The following is a 22336-nucleotide window of genomic DNA, read 5'->3' on the forward strand; positions in this document are numbered from 1 at the left end:
AATCATTTCTAGAAAATTGTGAAAAATTAGGACTCTTCTATGTCTAACTGTTGAAATATTTCAGAATTTTTACTGCCAACATCCAAAATATGGCCAAGGATAGGAGTGCTACTGGTTTTTACCTGGAGATGGTGGCATTTTGGAATGAACATTCACCACACATCCAAAAAAATTATATGCCTGTAAATACTCAACAAAATGCCCCCCATCCTTTCCTTAAACAAATAATTTCATACAGTTATCCAGATGTAATAAGAACTTAAGAAACAAGTCTGGTTTTTTCAAATATAAGGTCCCATTCTTAAATATAATTGCATCCAGCCAGACTCCTATGTTCACACAGGGCACCACTGGCTTCAGCAGAGCTCCACACAGGTTCAGGATCTGCTTGCATGGAGTAATTACCAGATTGAGACCTATGGCAAGACTTGAGAAAAAAATCTTATTTAAAACCTCTATGTTGTTCAATATACAATAGACATAATTTTCTAAATGAGTTTGGAGTCCTTTATTACAGGCCTCTAAAAATTGTTAAGGTTATACATTAAAAATACTAAAGCAATAAAAAAAAGGATTTTTTTTCTGTGTTTGTTTGTTTCCTTCTATAGTACCATTAAGCTATAAATAATTTTAGGAAAAAATGCCTAGGTATAAATGAAACTGTTAACTGATCGTGTTTGCTGATGTCCCTTTCTCACATTGCCCAAGTTGGTTCCATTAATCCAGCATCTTCTCTTGTTTCTTGCCTTCCTTTTTCTTCTTCTTGGATTCTGTCAAGATAACAACCACGATAAAAAATTAGCATATAGCAGTCACTGCAGTAAATTTCATCCCATACCTCTGAAAGATCCCCTTGTTTTCTGTACACACATAAGAATTAATTTTGTTTCCTCATTCTGAACAAGGAAAGGGAAAACAGAGGGAAAAGAAGAAAAAAAAATGGAGTGGTCAAGGCACTAGAGAAGATAGAAAGGGGGGGTGCATGTCTGTCCAGTTCAGAACCCTTACTATCTGAGCGGCTGACCCTGTTTGGCATGCAAAGCATTGTCTCAGGAACTTGCTTCGAAAATAAGAAAACAGCAGGCAGCTCCTGGAGAAACCGGGTCATGGCTCAGTGGAGAGCTGGAAGAAAGCTTTGCACACACTACCCACACAAAACCCCTCCCTTGCTTCCTTTCTGTTGCATTGTTAGTCTTTGGCTTTCCCTGAATATGAGAGCAACTCCAGAGCACGGTGAGAAAGCTCACTTGTTTCTTTAGCTTCTCCATGGCCAACCCTTCCCCCTTTGTCTGGGACAAACACCTACGTACACTTGACAGGCAACTGAAGTCTGTCCTGGAGTCATCAGAGCACGGTCTGTCCAGCCAGCTGGTACTAATAGGACAGAGAAGGGGCTAGGGAGCATCTGCTTCTCTGATTATTTTGGGGTAGATAAGGGAACTATGTGCAAGTACAAGTGAAGTTTATACATTATACTACTATCTGTGGTAACTTTCACTGTGCTGTAGGGTAGTGTGGTGTTCTATAGGTAGAGGAAATTCACAGAGGGGCCTAACAAAATGAATATGAATTAAGGAGATTAGGTACTCTTGCATCACGTCATCTTGTAATGGGGGAAATAACAGCTTTCACTGGGAATGTGAATAAAACCTTGTGGATACCACCACAAAGCACAGCACAACAGGCACTACAGAGAGACAGAAAATGAGTTTCTGTGAAGCATCTTTCCTGGAACCAAAACAGCAAGCAAGGAGACCATGTTTGCTCTAACCCAGATTTCTCTTTCCTCCTTTGAATTCTGCCTTTGTTTTTCCCTCACAAAAAACATCTCACTCCCCCCCCCCAAAAAAAAACAACAACCACCACACACACACACACACACGAAACCCCAACCAACAAACGCACAAAAAACCCAAACCCAAACAAACCAACAAAACCCATCTCAGGTTAAATAACAAATATCACCATGAATGAGAAGAAAAGAACTTGGCCCTTAAGGGGGTACTCTTCTTTGTGAATATGATTCTTCTCTCTCTAACCAGTTTGGGTAACAGGCAGTCAAGCAATCATCACTTCTGGCAAAACCAGCTTACTAGCATCGAAGCCAAGGGAGCTATACTGACATCTTTCAGCTGTGAAGAGGGCCAGGGTACCTCCAGCAGAAGGCAGACAGGTTATCATGTTGCTCTGATGGTTGTTTTCCTGTTTATTAGTATTTGAAAACAACATTTTTTTCTTCACCTTTTTCAACAAGACAAAAATTGTTTCCAATAATCCTTTAGTCAAAGCACAATAAAATACCTATTTCATGTTTAGTCACAAAGTCTGCTCTAAAATTTCTTTCCCTTAAAAACTTTGCTTAAAATTTTAAGAGATAATAACTTAAAACAATAAATAATTTGTGTTAGTCTGAAAATGTGAACTTTTTAAATTATTATTTTACTTTTATTTCCACACATTTGTACGTGTGCCTGTGTTTGTGTGTGCATGCATGTGTGTATGCATGTCTGTGGTCCAGAGCCATTCACAGAATCTGGCACTATTTTACAAACTGCCATTCCAAAACATCATTTTTTATTAAGTTAATAGCAAATTTGCTTTCAGTTAAATCTTTTTTCCCCCTACAAATTTTCTGTCTGCCCTCCTCTCCTCGTTTACCCACATCCCCCTCTTCCTCTAATTTTCCCATCCTGGATTCTGTACTGATTGTGCTCTCTCACACATTCTTTCTTCCCCCCCAAACACTGCTTTCTCTGAAAGAAACAACAGCATTTTGTCAATCAGACCAGCACTGGAATCTATTTAGAGCCAGCACAAGCAGAAGGGCACTCTGCAGACTTCAACTAAATTTACTGAAAGCAACAGAGAGATACAAATGTGGGCAGACCACCAACAGGACTCTACTGAAGAGTATGAGGAGTTCATGGCAGGGGTGAAGTCACCTCCAGGAGAAGGTTTTGGTCCGAGTCATGTGATCACATCAGGTCCCCATCCTCCCTTGACTGGAGGTACCAGACAACCCACTGTTTATTCATTTGCACTTGGCCCCTTTGAGTCTATATCAGCTCCTGTTAGCAAAAGCTCAACCTCCCTGTTGTCTACCTTGTGATCACCTGCATATCACCCAAACTGCCAAACCCATCTACCTACGAAGACAAACGATTCTGCTTTATGTCTCAGCAGGGTAAAACCCTCATGTGTGGGATGTAATTCCTCTTACATTAAATGTACTCACACCACTACAGCTTAATCTTTCAAACAGGTAAGCTGTATTGATGCAAAGCACATTTGCCCCATGAAATGGCATGCATTCCCAAAGTTGTGGCAATATTAAAAACAGAAAACAAGAGAAAAAAAAAAGAGAAAAAAACTGGAGAAAAAAAACAGGAAAAACAAGAGGAAAAACAGGAAAAATGAGAGAAAAAGAAGAAAAAGAGGAAAACAGAGAAAACAGAAAGAATACTGCTCAAATATTTCCCATTCATTAGAGTCTTTTAGAAATCCTACCACCAATACCTGGGTACTGACCCATGAAAATGTTGCTCTTCATACACTCATGCACAAGCCTGTTCACAGCTACCCTCTACCTGTTTTGACTATGGTCAAGGTACAGACTACGGTACACCCATGGCTAACAAAGAATAAAGTTGCTTTAAGATGTACTTTGCTCATGTTATTTTTTGTTGCTCAGACCTACTCTTGGCATCTGTGTCATTCAGGCTTTCATTGTCCTCATCTCTGTTCACCCTACACTACTTTTTCAACTTTCATGACATGCTATCTAGTCAGCTCACACAGCCACAGTGGGATCCATGTCACCCTGACCACTTGGTCTGCCAATGCCTGCCTTCCCAGGGTAGCCAGGCTGGACTGAAAGGGTCACCATGCCAGCAGTGCCAACGATGACACCGTGCTCAAAAGCCCTGACCATTTGAGAGAACAATGCCAGTTACCTGGAAGCTCAGCAGTCCCATGCCCAGCACCAGCTGTAGGCATCTACCAGTTAAGTGAGGGAAAGATCCCCTAAATACACTGTCTCCAATAATCCCATTGAGACTCCTATTGCATACAGGAAAATTACTGAAATTCAGTTCAGCTTAGCACAGATTGGATGCAAGACCTTCAGTTCAGCCATTTCCGACCAGGCCTTTTAATGTGGTCCCAACCTGCCATCAGAAACTATAGGAACAAATCAAACAGTGCCCACTGAAACAGCCTTTACAATGGGGAAGCCACTATACTTCTTTCCACATCTCACTGGTGCTGCAAAGCACCTTGATCTTAGTGACACTCACCATTGATCCAGAAGGAAGCAAGAAAAGCAACACAGTGGACAGGGACTGCCCTGAGCAGAACACTGCCATCTGCAAACACCCTGGGTCAACAGCAGCCTCCTTCACTTCACCTGCCTGATTTATGCAATATTTGCAAAGACAGAGCTGCAGATCTGTGCATCACCTGTGCATGGCTACAGGGAATGTGTTTGCTGCAGACAAGTGCTACCAATAATATCAAGAGCCACAATGACAAAATGACCTGACCAGAAAAAATCCAGGTTCACACCAGCCCATGCAGAATTTTAACCTGAATGTATTCACTGCACCATTTGCTTTAAAGCTAGGTGATCCAGTCTTTTCAGTGCAGAACTAGAACCAGCAGAGATATCTTTATGAGCTACCTGTAGTGTAGTTCAGGATCCAGAGAGGAAGAAGCAAAACAAAAAGCAGGATGACAACCCTGGATTTCAGGAGAGCAGACTTTGGCCGGTTCAGGAACCTGCTTAGCTGGGCTAAGTGCTTAATTGCAATAGAATTGTCCTACAGGTCACATTTGACTTGCAGGCCACAAACTGGAACACCTCAATATAAAACTATATGAAAGGTAGTAACTACATTTGATATTTACAGTTAAATACATTAATTTTAATACATTATGTGCCTTATCAAAGCTATTTATCCTACCAATGCTGGGGTCAGCACTGAGGTAGGAGTGGGTGCTATTTCTTGCTGTCACTCAACACTTCGGGCGAGCAGGCTGTGCAGTGGAGAGAATGGACAAGGGTAGCTGTTTGCCTACTGCTCCAAGTGCACTGTGTGTTAGTGCCTCAGCCAACTGTCCTTCCACCTCTGGCGTGGCTCAGCACACAGCCACACAGAGGAAAGCAGCAGCAGGAGCTATGCCTTCTCCACTTTGGACAGGGCTTCCTTCACCTCAGAGAAATGCTGGCTTGATCATCCCTGTGCACCCTTGCAGCAAAAAAAAAAAAGTACTGGAAGAGTGAGCTACGTATGGTCCAGAATATTAATGAGGATGACAAAACAGTCCTTAATTTTTGTGTCTGTTTTACAGCATACACTTTCCCCCTTATCCCACAGCGGGAGGCTGCCTAGCGGTGCTCTTGCTCAGATTGAGGCCAGGATCCTGGACCAGGACACATGCAAAGAGTAGAATCAGAATACCTGGCAGTCCCTGCAACGTGCAGCAACCAAGCACTGCACGGCCATGCCACACCCCCCTGGAACCCAGAGCACTTCCATCAAGATAAAAAACACCCATGTAGCATTGTACAAACAGCTCTGCAATAGCAAACTCTGTCGATGCATTCACACTGGATTATCTAATAATTCATCACCTGAATAACCCTATGAATAGTTGTATGCTTAAAAATCATTCACAGGATTAAAAGCTGTGTGGTCATGGATTAGCACTGGACCCATTTCTGTGGGTCCATGATGACCAGTAACAAAAATTCCAGTGAGGGTCTTACCAAGTAAACAAATTAATTTGATATGCAGAACTTTCTCTGTGCAATTTGGGATGGCAGGAGACCTCTTTAAATAGCTGTCTTTACTGTGAAGCCTCATTCTTACTATGCAAGCAGCAAATGAAAGTAATTATGTTGAACAGGAACCACATACCGTTTGAAGCCACGCTTAATGTGTAAGGCACAAAAGGGAGGTAATTACATTTTAATGGAAGCCAAGCTTTGTAAGCCAAGATTTGCAAGTATTTATTTTCATTTGTTAAGAAGAAGGTAACAATTCACTCATGGCACTGCTGAACTCCTATGTATAAAAGTGAAGCGGTGTCCCCAGAAGCAATATAAATCATCCGAAAGAGAAAAAACTGCGCTCTTGGAAAGTTAGAACAAAGAATTTCAACACCAGGTGTTCAGGACAGTTTTCGCAGGAACTAGCACTCAGTCCCACTGAGTACAGAGGAAGACAGATTTTCTGAAGGGGTCTCTACCTCTCACCGGGACAAATTTTCCAAAGCACTTGGTTGCTATGGTGGTGCAAGGCAATGGAGCCATTGGGTGCAGGGCACTTCTGAACTTTGGGGATGAAGTGCCAACCCATGTGGAATGGAGAAGTCTTGACTTTGATGAAGCCAAAGATTTTATCCCTTGATGAAAAAAATCTCACCCTAAAGGGCTTCATCCTGCTCTCTACGAACAGAAACTGTACTATCTTGTGATTTCCATGACTATAGAAAGAAATACCTTGATTTCTGACATACCCTTTAAATATGGTATTTCTTCTGCTTCTAGAGAAAGAGAACCTTTCATGGTCAACTAATTCCTTTTCCTCCTATTTTCCTGCCTTATATAAAGCTTTTATGTATTCTAAATGAGTTTAAGAAAGAAAAACTCTATTACGATGGCAATTTTGTTCCAAAATGAATTCTTCTGAAAAGCCTCTTTGAGCAACACACAGTTCTACTGCATGGTAAAAAAGCAATACTCCACTAGCTAAACAACAGTAGAAGGCAACTCTCCAGTGAATCAATGACCTTGATATGACTTTTACTTCATTAACATATTAGAATTGATTATATCCCCTATACTTTAGCTCTGTGCTGTTGAACGACTTCCTCTAGTTGTCTGTAAGTGTTTCAGTTTCTCCAGTCTTCCAGTCGCTCCTCTCCAGCAGGTTTGGTTCTGCTTCTCACTTTGCTAAATTTTCATTTCAGATAGGCTTGGATTTGTTCCCAGACGAACACAAGATGGACCCAATTCAAACCTATATGCTAAAGCTGCACCGTATAAACCAGGAAGGTATGCTTGCAATGTGTTATGAATGGGGAACAGGTAGATTTATGCCTGTAACAGACACTAATGTATCTGACAAACAAATGGACCAAAGAGGCACTCATGGAAGATTTCACTCATTTTCTTTCTCATTGGAACTGCAAGAAGAAATAAAGGCAGGGAAAAAGTAATCCAATTTATTTGAAAAGCATTCACAAAGCTCAGAAATTATCTTAGTCAGAAGCCATTGCTTGAACCTAAAAAATATTCGCTTTTAATATCCTTGCATAAAACTCATCAGGAATTACAGGAAGCCTTTTTTTAAGAGTTAATTTGTTGAAGCCAAAAATTTTCATCAGAAGGGTTTAATTTTGGTGATTTCCTCCATTGAAAAGTTTAGGAGAAAAAGTTTAAAAATTCCCTACGCAGACACACATGCATTTTCTGATTTTGCTAGGCGGCCTGATTGCCCAAAGACAAAGATCAGGAAAGTTTAATCTCATTTTCTTTAAGTCTGGTTCTCATGTATCTAAGATATTACACCCTTAAGAGTAAGCATGTGGAAGATTCCAATGGCTAAACTTTTCAGGTGAAGCTGTTCTGCAATTGGAGACTACTGAAGGAGTCTGGCTAACTGGAAAGTGGTTTCCAGAAGTAGCTCACTTCGCTCTTCTGTTTACTGATGCTTCTCATCTACCTCTGGTACATTTGTACTGCTGCTTCTGTAGGGTATGGACTTCCTTACTGTTGCTTGTCATGTTGTACACTCAGCACAAGAGGGACCCAGTCCCAGCTGGCTCTTCAGCCCTCTGTCTATGCTGTACGCAAGATCCCTCTTAATGCCAGCAAGACAGGTGCAGGCACAGGCTGACATATTCAGAATTTACTTTCTGCATTCGCATGTCTGCAGGAGACTGCTGAAAACAAAAAGTATTAATAACCTGCTTGGAGTTTGGCATTTACCTATATTCACAGAGAAGCAAAAAGGTCACACATTGAGGCAGTTTATATGTCAAACTGAGATCAGTAAATAGCTATTTAGCAGAAAGTTATTTGTGATTTACAGTGAATAGAGACTCCATTTCATTAGTTAATTTTTGAAAACCAGGCGCACGTATTTCTTGGTTGTACTTTCTGCCTCTGCCCCAGATGGGATCTACACTCAGGGCAAATGATGAGCTTTGCTTTGATCTGTGCTCCACATTCTGAAAAGTTGACTGCAAAACTTTCACAGTAAGCACATGTAGAAGAAAAGATAGAGAGATGGTGACACGGAAAATGAGATGGAGGGATAAAGAAGGGGAAGAAAAGCTTCAAAGGAAAGGAAGAAGTAGGAAAGGAAAGGAAGAAGTAGAAAAGGAAAGGAAAGGACAGAAAGGAAAGAACAGAGCTTTCTCTCTGTTTCACTGCTGGGAACGGTAATGAGTGTAAACATTTGCTGATGGCATATCTTTTATCACAGCAAGTCCCACAGCTTCAGGCATTTTCACAGCTCAAGGGCACTGACTAATGCCAAGCAGGCTGGACTGCTCCCGCAAGCCAGAAAAGTGAGACAATGAGCATGTAACAGAATTGGCACACACAAGGCTATTTAAACTTTCACCCACAAAGGTCTGTATTAAACCCTAAAACAAAACCCTGCAGGCACAAGAGGGTTAAACAAGAACATTTGTCACATCCAATTTTCATCTTTTGGGGCAGCAAAAAAAAAAATATATCTGCAATACAAACCAGGGGGTGAGAAAACACGGACATCTAGGTTTCCCATGAAAATTGCCAACCTTTTCTTTTCAAAAATATCTGTAAAAGCTGCAGAACAGCAAAAAAAATTGAAATATACTTATTTTTAAAAAAATATTTCTCTTTCTCCCTCTCCTACAAACATTTCCTGCTCCCTGGAATTAGGCCTGTGTCAATCAGACTGATACTATGTTATGATCTGATGATGCATTCAAATTATTTATCCAAACAGTATAATTTTTCAAAGGTACAACAGCAGTCTCAAGGGAGACTACAGTGCAAAGCCTCCAAGAAACATAAGGAAATGGAAGCAGAAAAAAAAACATAATTAGAGACATCCAAACTTTATTAGCTATGGGCTGCACTGGCAGCTTACTAGCAGCTTGAGGCTGGTCCACACTGTAACCATCATTGTGTTTATTTTTCTTATATAGATTACTCTTGTTCCTACTTATATTGAGAAAAATCTTATTTCCTCATGTTATGGCAGCAGGAGCCAAATCACAGAGATGTGTCTCAGAGCCTGAAGTTTCCAGTGAGTTTTACTTCATCTTGAAATAACAAGCCTTGTCCTCAGAGTAGCAAAGGGCACAGGGAAACACAATCAAGCATTTAGTACCCAGTCTCACCCCTCTGGACCACTGTTTCTTCTCTTGGTTTTCACATTTCTCAGCTCCATAAAGCATAAATTATTCATCGTAAAACTGCCTCTCACAATGTTTATGCAGTGCTTAGTACAATGGCACCCTTTTTCAGCTGGGGCCTCGGGGCACTCGTGCAATACAAATAATCATGATGATAGCAACAATAATAACAGTCAGCTATGCTGTTCCCACTGGGCATCCACTGCCAGCGTCTGCCCCTCAGAGCTCAGATCACTAATTTTTCACTGCAGGCCTCCTGGTCAGTTGCAGAGGTCTTTCTTCAATAAGCCTGCCTCAACCTTTAGAGCAAGAGAAAAACCTCCCAATTTTGCCTTTCAGGTTTTTGTTTAACTGTCACAGCTGTTTCCTAATATGAGAAAATTCCTCATTTTTATATCTAATTAGTTTGAGCAGATCCTATTATTCTGCCTCTTGTAATACTAATTATTACGTTAGCTGCATGCCTGCACTACTAATGACTTACGTTAAAGATGGGGAATTCTGAAACCTACAGAGGGAGATACAACATGAGTGTGATGCCAAAACAGAAGACACCAGTATCTTTCAAAAAAAAAAAAAAGAAAAAAAAAAAAAGGAAATCACAGTCTAACAAGTCATTTCTGCTCCCCCTGCGTCCCCCCTCCAGCTACTCCTTAGAACAAGATGTTTTGTTGCTGCACAAAGGCAAAGTTGAGGGAGGGAACCCCAGAAAAAGCAGGTTGCCCAATGTGAAAAATGGAGTGGGCCACAGGTGGTCATTTTTGTCGGTGCAGGACCCAGTTAGTCCGAGCAATGAATAGCTGCTTATCAGGCAAGCAATTCATTCAGATATCACTGCCAGCTCCTTGCAATGGCCAGCAGCCAAGTCACCCTGCCAAAGCGCAGTCAGTCCGCCCTGGCAGTTCACTGTGAGTAAGATGTCCTCTCTGCAGGTAGAAATCAAGGCTGCTGGTGTAGTGCTCAAAAACCACATATTGTTTTCTGCTCCTGTACCAAAGTAAGGACAGGGATATACCCACTCATTAACAGGAGTCCAGCTCTGTGTTTTGACACCAAGCTCCCTAAGAAGACACAAGGTAAATCGGTGTCACACTGTCTTAAATCAACTGAGATTACTGATGTCAGAATGAAAGACCCCTGTTAAAGACTGTAGTTCAGATAGATACTCACCTTGACGTAAATCGTCACATTCTGATAATTGTAATTGCAGACTAGGAAAAAAGGGAGCAGCAGCTACTAGTCAGAGCATGGAGCCAAGAGTCAACAGCTCCCAGCCGAGTGCATGGACCTGCCACCGATATTGTGTAAGCCTGGAAAATCATTTCGCGCTTCTGGCTTTTAATTTTCTTTAAACTGTACTTCCTCAGCTCCAAGGAGTGATAGGAGGATTAGCTAATTACTACCTGTAAAGTTTGCTAGATAAAAGAAGCAATGTAATGCAGATTATTTGTATTGCACTAAACTCTTAAGTAAAGCTCTTCAAACAATATGGCATTATTAAAAATACAAGGAGCATAGTTTTTCCTCCTGTGCAGTAGCATGCACACCACACTAAACACAGGGAACTGCACTGACACCTTGCTAGACCCTCAAATGATCTGATGATTGACACATGATCTGCATTACAGCAAAGAGATTACAGCCATTAACAGCTCACGTAGGTCTTGCCTTCGTGTGAGAAACCTTTTCAAACACAGTGTGTTGGAGAATGTGATCTTTGGATGCCAGCCCAATTATTAAAAGACAACAGTGGTATAAATAGTGTTAATGTTTGCCAACATTAGCTGGAATTATTTTCCTATGTGACAAGGACTGAGCTGAGCCAGGATAAAGTAACTCATGAATCAGATATACTGTAAATTGATAAAAAGTTGGGAAGGGAGATATATTAAAAAGCACTGAATACAGCTGGATGAAAAAGTTATCAGAGAAAAAAGGAGCATCATTCAAAATATGAAGGGTACACTGCAGAAGTAGCAGGCAAACTGCTTATTCTATTTAATTTTATCTTAATCAGGAGAATAAATAGCTACAAGAGATATGGGGAGGCAGAGAAGAGGAATGAGAGTGATGGAAAGAGCGAAAAAAAGGAATAAAGCCTATCAGACAACCAGCTCAATAAAAATAAATTCTTCCTCTCTCAGTGGTTAAAGCAAAATGTTTCCTGAATCCTGACAATACCCCATTCTTATACTTTCTCTCGGGCTGGAACCCGAATAACCATCAATCAAGTTTGGGTGGCTGTGAAGTAGGCCAGATGGACTATGTCGGAAGCGTTTTCTGCTCTTCAGTGCAAGTTGGACATTAAAGAAGCCGCTTGACAGACGTGCCTGAGTCTTTCACATCTGTCAAGATAGTTTAGGGAGACCTTGAACATCCCTGGCCTTGCAGGTACTGATCAGAAAATGCAATTTTGTGCGCTAGAGGACAGGTGGCTGCCTTCACTGGGGTTTTGTGATAAAAACTATCCTTTCATTCTTTCCAGCCTTTGTGATAGGCTTTCTCATTACCTCATTTGTGTACTAAATACACAAACCATGGTGTCTGGGATACCACTGTCACATTGCTGACAATCTCTCTGTCCAAATGTACAATATTCAAGAATGGAAAACTGTTTTCATCCTCGGTTAGCTGTACTTCAGCACAGCAGAACAAGACCAAGCTATTGTCTTCTAATCTAAGAACATCTCAGCAAAGCTATGGAGAAAAGAGCTCATTGGAAATTCAGATGAAATTCAAATTCCTGATTCATCATCTGCCCTCCCCCTTAAATCCGATATACAACAGAGTTTCTCCGATAATTCTCCTCTTGCAAGCAGTAAGCTCCAAAATGTCCAAGTGTCACAGACTACAATCCATACTTAGAATCAGCTGCTCAGGAAAAAAATACTGAGACAGAGCAATTGCTAATAAGGACCTTTTTTTTTTTTTTTAGTTTCCAAACTATTGAGTGTGCTTCAAAAAATTTTAAGGCTTTCCTATGAATGCTGAGTGGTGATAAACCAAATCTATAAGAATACTTAGATCACCAATTTATGAGGCAGGCATTGATTCCCAAGGTTAATGAGTATCTCCTGGTTTAATTTAGCAGCAGTTATTTCACAGCTCATAGAAGTTCCTGGAAAACCAAAATATACTTTTATCAGCAAATATACAAAATTATAACCCTTGGGATTTTTCTGTAGGTACAATTTTCCTTTCTGTTAAGCATAGATCAAAATTCTATGAAACAGCAGTCATCTTTCAAATAGTTAGGTGAGAGGAGAGAGACACAGGATTCATCCTACCAGAAAAGTTGCTGCACATTCATGAGCTGGAAAGGTCGATAAGCAACGAATTACATCAATTTATTTGCATTTTCCTCAAAGAACAGAGAAGGTGAGGAGGAACTTCAGACACCAAGCCACACTAAAGAAATGTGTTAGGTGAAATCTAATACACAATACTTCATTTGGCAAGCCTAGAAGAAATAATCTGCCTTATCCACACACCTTCTTGGGTTCTTAGCTAACTGTATTGATTAAAAAAAAAAAAAAAAAAGAGGGAGAATTGTGAAGGTCTCAGATAAAGATATCTGCTCCAGATGTAAGCAGTGATCAAAAGAAAAACATACTTATGTTTTTAGTGGGTGTAACAAACAATAAAGGAAGTATTACAGTGATATTTTCTTTTTCAACACATATCTGTAGAGGACATGCTTGGAATATTGTGTTCAGTCCAGTCTCTTCATCTCAGAAATGATTTAGCAGTAACAGAGGGAATTTACATAAGTCCAGTAGATAGTATTCTTATCACGGATAAATCATTATACAACTAAATACTTAAGTCAGAGGTTTTCGCTTTATACGATGGCAAGTGACACAAAGTAACAGGAAATATATGAAACTACAATTGATTGGAGAAGCTAATAGGGACTTTTATCACCCCATTTACAATATGAAATCAAAAGGAAAAAAGATGTAATGGAGAAGTTACAGACATGACCTAATAGAAGGAAAATTTCAGGGCGCAGGAAAGGGGGTTAGTCAGGAAGATCATGAAAACAACCCTTTTTCTGAGTATGCTAGTATTTTTCAGTGCAATATTCTCAGTCAGTTCACATCATCTTTTGGTACTCCCAACCTATTGCTGTCAGAGAGGTATTCAGTGATGAAGCTCTTGAAGCACACACCAGTCAGAAAGGCAACCATTTAGTGGTAGAACAGATTCCTGTAATCAATAAGCTCCTCACTTATTATTCTGCTGCCAGAGCTCCCAAATGCCAGAGAGCCACTGCCCTGCTACTCCAGGCAATTGCAGTAGGAACATACAGTACTTGATCAGCATTTACAGGTCTCGCTGCATATCAATACAGACCGTACGCAACACTATGCCTCAGAAAAAATTGCTGCTTCCAAATATTGTACGATATGCTTTTTCTCTTGCAGTCTTGAGCCATTGTTGTGAAGTTATGGGTCAAAAGGGAGGCTAATATGTACCTGCAGTCCATTGCAAGTGCCCAGACAATAATCTAGATCTTACCTCTCATTTCCAAAGAATTAAATTGCATCCTATTTTAACTACAGATTGGTTACAGTTTAATATTCCCCTCATCTAGATGTGGGTGGGGACTTACCTCCAACCTGTAATTTCCTTCACCTCAGGAAGAAAACATTCTTATTCCAGCTAACATGTCAGCACTCAGATTTTTAATTCAGAAATAAAGTTCAGTAAGGCACAACCTGTCACACAGTACTAATCTGCCTGACCTAATTTCTTACTCAAGTTCCTCCTACTGCTACCAACATACTGTCCAGTGTGGCTCCTATGTAGTTATGCCCACAGATCTGCAATATGGATTTCTTATCTTTAGCTCAGGGCCCACACAGGCTGCAAGTGTGACTTCCATGCGTGCTGCTCCTACTAATGCCAACAGCAGATGAACGAGCAGGTGGCATGCAGGAAGATGCCATGAGATTTCTAACACAAATCAGGAGAGCAGAATTGCTGCTCACAGTTATGATGATCACAAACCTACGTTTGTACCTATTTCTCCTTTTGCATTCCTTCAAATCAAATGAAGTCAGGTTTCCTAATTACGTCAAACCACATAACAGTGTTCACTGCAGTCAGACCCAATCCGAGTTTCAGTCTCAGCTATAACTCACTCATATCTAGAATCAGTTAAATTTAACTCCAATTTCACAAGCTCTGCCTTTAAAACTACAACTTGAAGATGACCTTGTACCACCCAACAGCGCTGCTCTCACAAAACGATGCTGCATCAATGCTCTGCTCTGTCTCCCTCTCCCCTCTTCTGACAGCCATTGACAGAATATACTGACTCAGTGGGAGCAGAGCAAGACAGAGGGCTACTAGTGACTCAGGTGGCAGAGGCCTTCTGGAAGCACAGTAGGAAGCTTCATTCAATGACCAACCAAATGCCACTTAGGCATGGAAACTTCTCAAAAAACAAAGTAAACAAAGACAAAAAAGTCCTTCCCTCCAAACTAATAAACAATTAAAGCACACAGTTCAAAGCCCTTCCTGCATTCCCACCCTGTCACTTTCATGCCCAAATGAAGTAGTTTATTGCTGCCAACTCAACCAAGTCACCTGGTCTCGGAAGATCTAGTTGTATCCTTTCTACTTCACAGCTTATTATCTACACAGGTTCTAGACAGCGCTTATCTGAAAACTGCATGGATGGTGTGGGAGGAAGCCCAGTTACAGCTGTACTGACTGCAAAGCAGATGGATGCATGCACACACAGAAATCATCTGCAGCCTCACCAGATGAGGCCCTGGCTGCGCAAGCATAGCAGGCCACCTGCAGGTACCCCTCAGATCAATGGTGCACCACCATCCACAATTTGAACATTGCTGGTCCAAGTTGCACCTGGCACTCCTAATCACATTTACTTTTATAATTATCCAAGTGTTCAGAGCCTGCAATGTGTTAAACCTAGCTGGTTTTAAGCAAACAGATGCCAGGGTAGTGTAGCTTGTATAATACACTTAAAACACATTACTTCCGTATCTCAAACAAGATCTCACACTTTTAGCTCCCACTATAAATCATCCTACACACATAACACCTGCTACTCCAACAAAAGAGTACATTAAAAGGCTTTAATGATTAGAAAGAAAATAAGTTTGTCTAAGGGGCACCTGGAAATACAAATGCAGAGCATATGCCTTTCTGTGTACTAAGAATTAGTCACTCGCATTTAAATAAGACATATACATTCCATACTCTCCTTCCTGCTATCTTTGAGTAAAGAATTTACAACCCCAAGAGTGCAAAACATCCACACACCCTCTTTTCAACATGCAGTGAGCAGAACATACCTTCAATACTACCTGTCCAGAAGGGAAGCAGTTCTTTTTTCAACTAGTCATTATTTGATACAAAACAAAACCTATACAAAAGGCATCTTTATTGAGAGATGTTTTTCCATGCTATTATTGGTCTGTTCCTGTTAACAGGTGAGTTACGAAAAGCACCCTGGAATGCTAGTGAGCATAAACAAACTGGTAGCAGTACAGGTTGTCTAAGGTTAAAATTGGAGCTCTAATCTTCAGCTCATCTCTTGCGTGTGAGACTGCCTTGACTCCACAACTCAGGAATATTGTCTGCCTGACTGCGGGGAGGTAGAAGCAGTGCAGAACTGAGGAAAGGCCATGAAAGTACAATCTCCTGTACTACTGAGTTCCCACTGAAGCATGCAGGACATTGCAAATCCAGTGATTTAAATGAACTAGTGTGCAGCTTTCAGCAAATGGAATTTACCTTGAGGTTTGGGTTTGGTAAGCTTCCCACAGGGCTTTGAGATTGTGACAGTCTTCTGGCAGTCAGCATTATGAAGGGCTCTCTTTAGGTTCCCAGTTCGAGTCTTCAAGGCAGTATTCAAGTCACATTCTCCCCAGGCCTGGAACTGGTATTTGCACTCCGCTGCAACAAGTAAATAAATAGCAATTTTTAAAACAGAATGACTGAGTGTGAAAGCAAAAATGCTATGAATCTAATAGGATATCACAGACAGCCAGTGTTTGTAGAGAAGAGGATCATACAACAGAAGAAAGGAATCCCAATAAAAATTTAAAGATGATTTGCAGCGATAATTGCAGTCCCCCTCCCCCAAAATGCTTTAAAGTGGAAACCTCTTGCTTTTCCATGGATATTGCATTATTGTCATATAAAGGAAAATACATTCAACTATGAAGATACACAGTAAACAAACTAAATAACTAAATAAATAACTAAATAAATAACTAAATAAATAACTAAATAAATAACTAAATAAATAACTAAATAAATAACTAAATAGAAAGAAAAAACAGCAGCAGGAAATGTAATTCACATTCTATAAGGCTGTTCCTCCATTTGTGTGATGCCAAAGGTTACCAAATAAGGATTGAATAGTTTCAAGAATGTATGTGCAGCTATGAACTTGTCAAGTCTGTAACTGCTGCACTGATTGCCTTGGTAAGGTCACAATGATGTCAAAGCCATACAAGCTCTTTACTAGGAAAAAAAACAAGTTTGCAAGAGTAATCAGATCTGAGTTCCGGCCAGACATTTTGTCCAGGACAGATCTGACACATCTTTCTGAACTGTTATAGATGAACCTTCTGAACTGAATAATATAGGCGAAATACACTGGTCTTCATTCACTCCTTTCAATGCACACACTGGTAGCCACCCATGCTCCATGCTGCAAGTCACACATCAAAAGGTCATGTAAAGCCTGCGATAACCATCGCAGAGATTCACGACTGTCAGAGAACACATAACACATTGCTGCCTTATATAGGGTTGCACACCACAGGAGAGCAGAGTTAAACATGCTGCTGGAAGACTGAGTTTACAATAAGTAGATTATATGGACAGTGCAGAGGAGCTGCTTTGCTCTGAAGAAACTGCCTTCTGATGCCTTATGTGTTCCAGCTGCCACAAACTTGAGATACAGAAGCAGTCCCTTCACCAAGGGTCTAAGCAGAAAATACAGGCTTCCTGCTCCACACTTAAGAAAAACCAAAGCAAATCCCTTGAGAGAATGATGCTTACCTCCAAATTGCTTCTTCCAGTTGCAGGGAATCTTACACTTCTGAGTCTTGGTGGTTTGTTTGCACTCAGCTCCAGTGCGAGTGCCCTCACGCGTCCCCAGGCCACAGTCACCACTGGTGGGCACGCAGACGCTCCACTGCCATTCTCCACAGTCAGACTTTTTCACCTTTTTCTCTGGATGAAGACAAGGAACCATACCCAAGCAAGAGAAGCAGTAAGTATCCAGAGCCTATTGAGAAGTCCCCTAAACATCACTAAACAGGCACAGCACCTGAAAGGGTGAATAAATATTATGTTCGTAAAACAATTGTGTCAAAAGCAAAACACCTGGCATCCTCTTCACTGTTCTGTAGAGACAGGTCAGGCTCTGACTCCAAAGGGGGACGGATCATTCAGATTTAGTCCCACTACCATGTCCACTAGTCCACTTAGATATTCTGGAGTGGATTCTCATCCTCAGAATGGGGAAACATCTAAAAACCCTCAGGAATCACTGACAAAAAGATGCAGAAGGGTTCACTGAGAGAGAGCACCCCTCTGTCTCCAGTAGATGATGGCATACAAATATTTTCTGTTCCAAATGAAGCACAACATGGTATACAGAAATGTATGAAATGAATGTACAGAAATGTATGCATTGACATTCCATATCAGAGGATTTGAGCACCTCCAGGGACCAGCTGTGAGATAGAAACTTTTCTCTTGGTATATGTCCTGGTTTCAGTTGGGATAGAGTTAATTTTCTTCATAGTAGCTTCTATGGGGCTGTGTTTTGGATTTGTGCTAAAAACAGTGTTGATAAAGGGGAGATGTTTTAGTTGTTGCTAAGTAGTGCTTACGGTAGTCAAGGACTTTTTCAACTTCCCATGGTCTGCCGGGTGCACAAGAAGCTGGGAGGGGGCATGGCTGGGACAGCTGACCCCAACTGACCCAAGGGATATCCCATACCATATTATGTCTTGCTCAGCATCTAACGCTGGGGGAAGAAGAAGGAAGGAGGGGGACGTTTGGAGTGATGGCATTCCCAAGTAACGGTTACACATGATGGAGCCCTGCTTTCCTGGACGTGGCTGAACACCTGCCTGCCGATGGGAAGTAGCAAATGAATTCCTAGTTTTGTTTTGTTTGTGTGTGCACAGATTTTGCTTTACCTATTAAACTGTCTTCGTCTCAACCCACAAGTTTCCTCAGTTTTACTCTTCTGTTTCTCTCCCCCATCCCACCAGGGGGGAGTGAGTGAGTGGCTGTGTGGTGTTTAGTTGCTGGCTGGGGCTAAACCATGACAGTATACCATGTCACATTTTACGTCAGACCAAAATTCCAAAGGCTAAATAAAAAATACATGGAGAAGTGTATTAGAAATACTGTTAATACAGGTGGATTTGTTGCTCAAGGACAAAATAAGGATCAAGATGTCATTTAAATCCTTAAACCTAAGTCTGATGAGAAGACTGTAATGTTATCAAACCCAAGGGTTCACAAAAATAATTAGTTAGGGCCCCAAAACATCACAAGTAACTTTAAATAGCCTTATATAAAATTATTTTCTTTCTCTCTCTTGTATATTTACAATCACATTTTCTCATATTTCCATACAACCACAATGGTTACAAACACCTTTTTTGTTAATGGGAACACTAATTCTCATAGACTCACAGGTCACATAAACTGGTGTGTAAGAAGCTTGTAAATACTAAGACCTTAAGAAAAAAACCAAAAGATATGTTCCTTAAAAAATGTCAAAACTGGGTTTGACAGATGTGAATTTTCGACCCCAGGCCTGCCTCTCCTATAATGAGGTCTGAGTTTATCACTGACAGAAAGCAATTACTGCTGGATGTCTGGCTGTCTATCTGCAGTGGTGAGTTAGTTCAATTCTTTGTCAGAGGATTTCCACATCAGACAGCATTGGAGTAGCACTGTCATATACAAGACTGAACTAGCGACACGATAACCACTCCTTCATCCCTCCTGTTTGGTTCTCTCTAAGTCAAGCACGAACCTATTCCCAAAGCAAATTCTAAGTTGCTTTGCAATACCCATTCTGTCATAAACTGAGGGCTCCAGTCTCTGGGGCTGTCAAGCTGCCAGCTTTCATGGAAACTACTTTTTGTTTTCCTATTTAACACAGACCAACATGTCACAGCCACAAATCCCTACCCTGTATGTCAAAAGGTTAACGAATGACCTGAATTTCATGACAAAACCAGAAGGATTTGACATTCTCCCACACATGCAATCTATCTTGGGGATTAACTCTGAATTACGCTGGACCTTACCTGGTTTCTCTTTTTTGCCAGCCTCGGTGGTACTCACAGCTGCCAGAATGAAAACAAGTGCCAGGAGGGCAGCTGTGAACAGTCGACGATGCTGTTGTTGCTGTTGCATTCTGGGGATTAACAAGAGAGAGGGAAAAAATGGTTGGTTAGACTCTAAAAAGTGGGACCCCATCTAAAGTGTTGCTACAGCATTTTTGGGAAGCTATGCTTCAGGGTCATAAGACACGAGCAGGTCAAACATAATTAGCCACTGGCAGAATGGGCAGTTATCTTCATTCCAGAGAGAATACAAAGATTTTTAACAGTTATTTTCCAGCCTGTGTGGCATACCACTTATCTACATCACTGATGTTATGGATGAGGTTTGCCACAGGAAGTTCAGTAATTATTGCTCACCTTCTAGAAACCTGTCAGAGGATCAAGGTTCCTGATGGGCCTGGAATTTCTCTCTTCTTTCCTGACCTCTGGCTGTGATTTATTGTGTAGAACTAAAAATAACATATACTGTGTGTTTCAGTTTACCAGTTAATATAAAGTAGGGAATGCTACGCTGTCCACCTTACAAGGGTTCTAGTTCTTATTAGGCTGACTTGACATCTGAAAAGAGCTTCTTTCATGAAAACTTATATAGGTTATATGTGATGTATTATCTTAATTGTCATTGGCATGTTGCTACCTACCTTTTACTTTCCCTCCAATTAGTGTCTCTTCCTAATATAAATTAAGCTAATTGCCTGAAATGCAAAATGGGCAAAGAGATAGGACTTGCACAGACAGCTAAAGGCTATCTATAGCATACTTCGAACCCCAGATCTGGATTTGGGAAGCAAATATTCAAATATAAAAAGGTATTAAAAACATTTGCTTGGTGGTGAAGCTCCAGTTACTAGCCAATCACCGAAAGTCATTCAGAGCTGGCTGACTTCAATTACTTACACATGTATTTCCCTTTCAATTTGCTATAATTTGCACTGTCTCATGTTGGAAAGAAGGGCCATAACAAATACATATGTTAAAAATAAGCAACCTCCCCATTTCCCAGAGACAACTCTCTAGTAGGTGGCCAGGTACCAAGACAGTCGACCAGAGATTGCCCAGATGGAAGGTTTCTCCAGACTTTTTTGAATGAGGGCCCATGACATTCATGCTACGCCAGCCTTCCGAGAAGGTGTCAACAGTGCTAGCCACTAAGCTGGCCTTAAAAACTCAAATGAACTGATATTAGAGAGAGTTTAGAGGCAACCTGAGCTTGTTTTGCTGAGCACAGCAACCTTAAGGAAGAAATAATTCTCACCATGAACAAAGAACAAAATGTATTTGAAATTTAATTTGTCACTCCTCAGTATTCCCTGCTGGCAACCTCTTGTTCAAAAGCAACATAATTGTAATTGACATGGAAAATAGGAGTGGAATCCCACACAGACTTTTATGTATCCATCTTTCTTTAATATCATGCTAGAAGCCAGATGACGAAATTTAATAGTTTTGTTTAAATAAAGCTCATGTGAAGATTGCAAGAGGCCTGGCATTCAAATGTCTGAAAGAGCTGTTATTAGCATCAGTTCTGTTTAATTCAGAAGAAGGTACCATTTCCCATCATGAAGAAAGGACCAGCAACATTTCCAATGAACTCAAACAGCCCAGAGCTAGAGCACGAGTCTTGCATGAGCTTGGGTTTGGTTCTCCCTTTCTTCTGCTATATGTTTCCACTTACAGCCTCTCATGCTTTACAGAAAATTAAATTAATAAATAAATAGATGAAAGCAATTAAAAAACCAAATACACAACCTGCTTTTTTATTCAGCTTACCTCAAACTGGTTTCCCATAACCACAGTTGCCACACTGTCAAGACACCAAACATACCCCCTCAGCCCCTTTCCCATGGAGAAACTTCACCACAAGTAGCACTGCATCTCACCTCACATCTCATTTTCACAACAATTTATCTGCTCACCTGCTCATTCTAAACATCTCACCAGACTCCCTCCCTGAAGGAGTATTAAGTGCTTATGTGGAAACATACTGTAAGAGACAAATACTTCCACAACCTCAAGGCACCATCCCAGCAGGCTGTCTGGGGATGTCAGGAGCTGAAGCAAGGCAGCACCAGTGGGTTTGTTGAGCAGGATGTCCCCACATGCAAGAGAAGCCTGCTGTGGGCTTGGGGCTCCCACCCGCATCCCTGCTGCCCGCCCCAGGGATTGGGGATGCAGTCACACACAGGCCCATGGGCTGAATGCAGTCGCCGGGAGCTGTGGATACCTGTCTTTAGGGAAGCTCCCTTATATTAAGTTGACAGAGACTCAAATTCAAATCTGATCAACATTATTTTCAGCAAAACAGGCAGGGAAAATAGCTGGGTTTTGGAATGTGAAATGTTCCAGAAGCCCTATAAAGAAAACCACATGGAACCTTAATATAGCATGTTTTGCTAAGACTCCAAGCCTCTCTATAGCCAAAATACTTGGCCAAGTTGTCTAAGGCAAACACTAAACCTGCAGAGACAGAAAAAGAGAGAGCACTCTCTCTATATATATATATCTCCCTCTAGCAGAGAGAGCCAGGCTGCTTCCCAAAGTGCCTTTACTATTAA

At 41.0% G+C, this 22336-nt stretch overlaps 1 protein-coding gene across 1 annotated transcript in view; it reads right to left on the reverse strand.

Annotated features, from left to right (window-relative positions):
- Positions 1-251: 251 nt before the first annotated feature.
- The window catches only part of PTN (pleiotrophin), a 74307-nt gene continuing 52222 nt past the window's right edge, over positions 252-22336 (reverse strand). The window contains exons 2-5 of the mRNA XM_075116911.1: positions 19743-19852; positions 17464-17637; positions 16186-16347; positions 252-770 (exon numbers count right to left, since the gene is read on the reverse strand). Coding sequence (XP_074973012.1) covers positions 718-770; positions 16186-16347; positions 17464-17637; positions 19743-19851 — 498 coding nt within the window. The 5' untranslated portion in view covers position 19852 and the 3' untranslated portion in view covers positions 252-717. The remainder of the gene's footprint in view (positions 771-16185; positions 16348-17463; positions 17638-19742; positions 19853-22336) is intronic.

The sequence above is a fragment of the Phalacrocorax aristotelis genome, chromosome 1 (assembly GCF_949628215.1).
Source record: "Phalacrocorax aristotelis chromosome 1, bGulAri2.1, whole genome shotgun sequence".
Classification (NCBI taxonomy): Eukaryota; Metazoa; Chordata; class Aves; order Suliformes; family Phalacrocoracidae; genus Phalacrocorax; species Phalacrocorax aristotelis.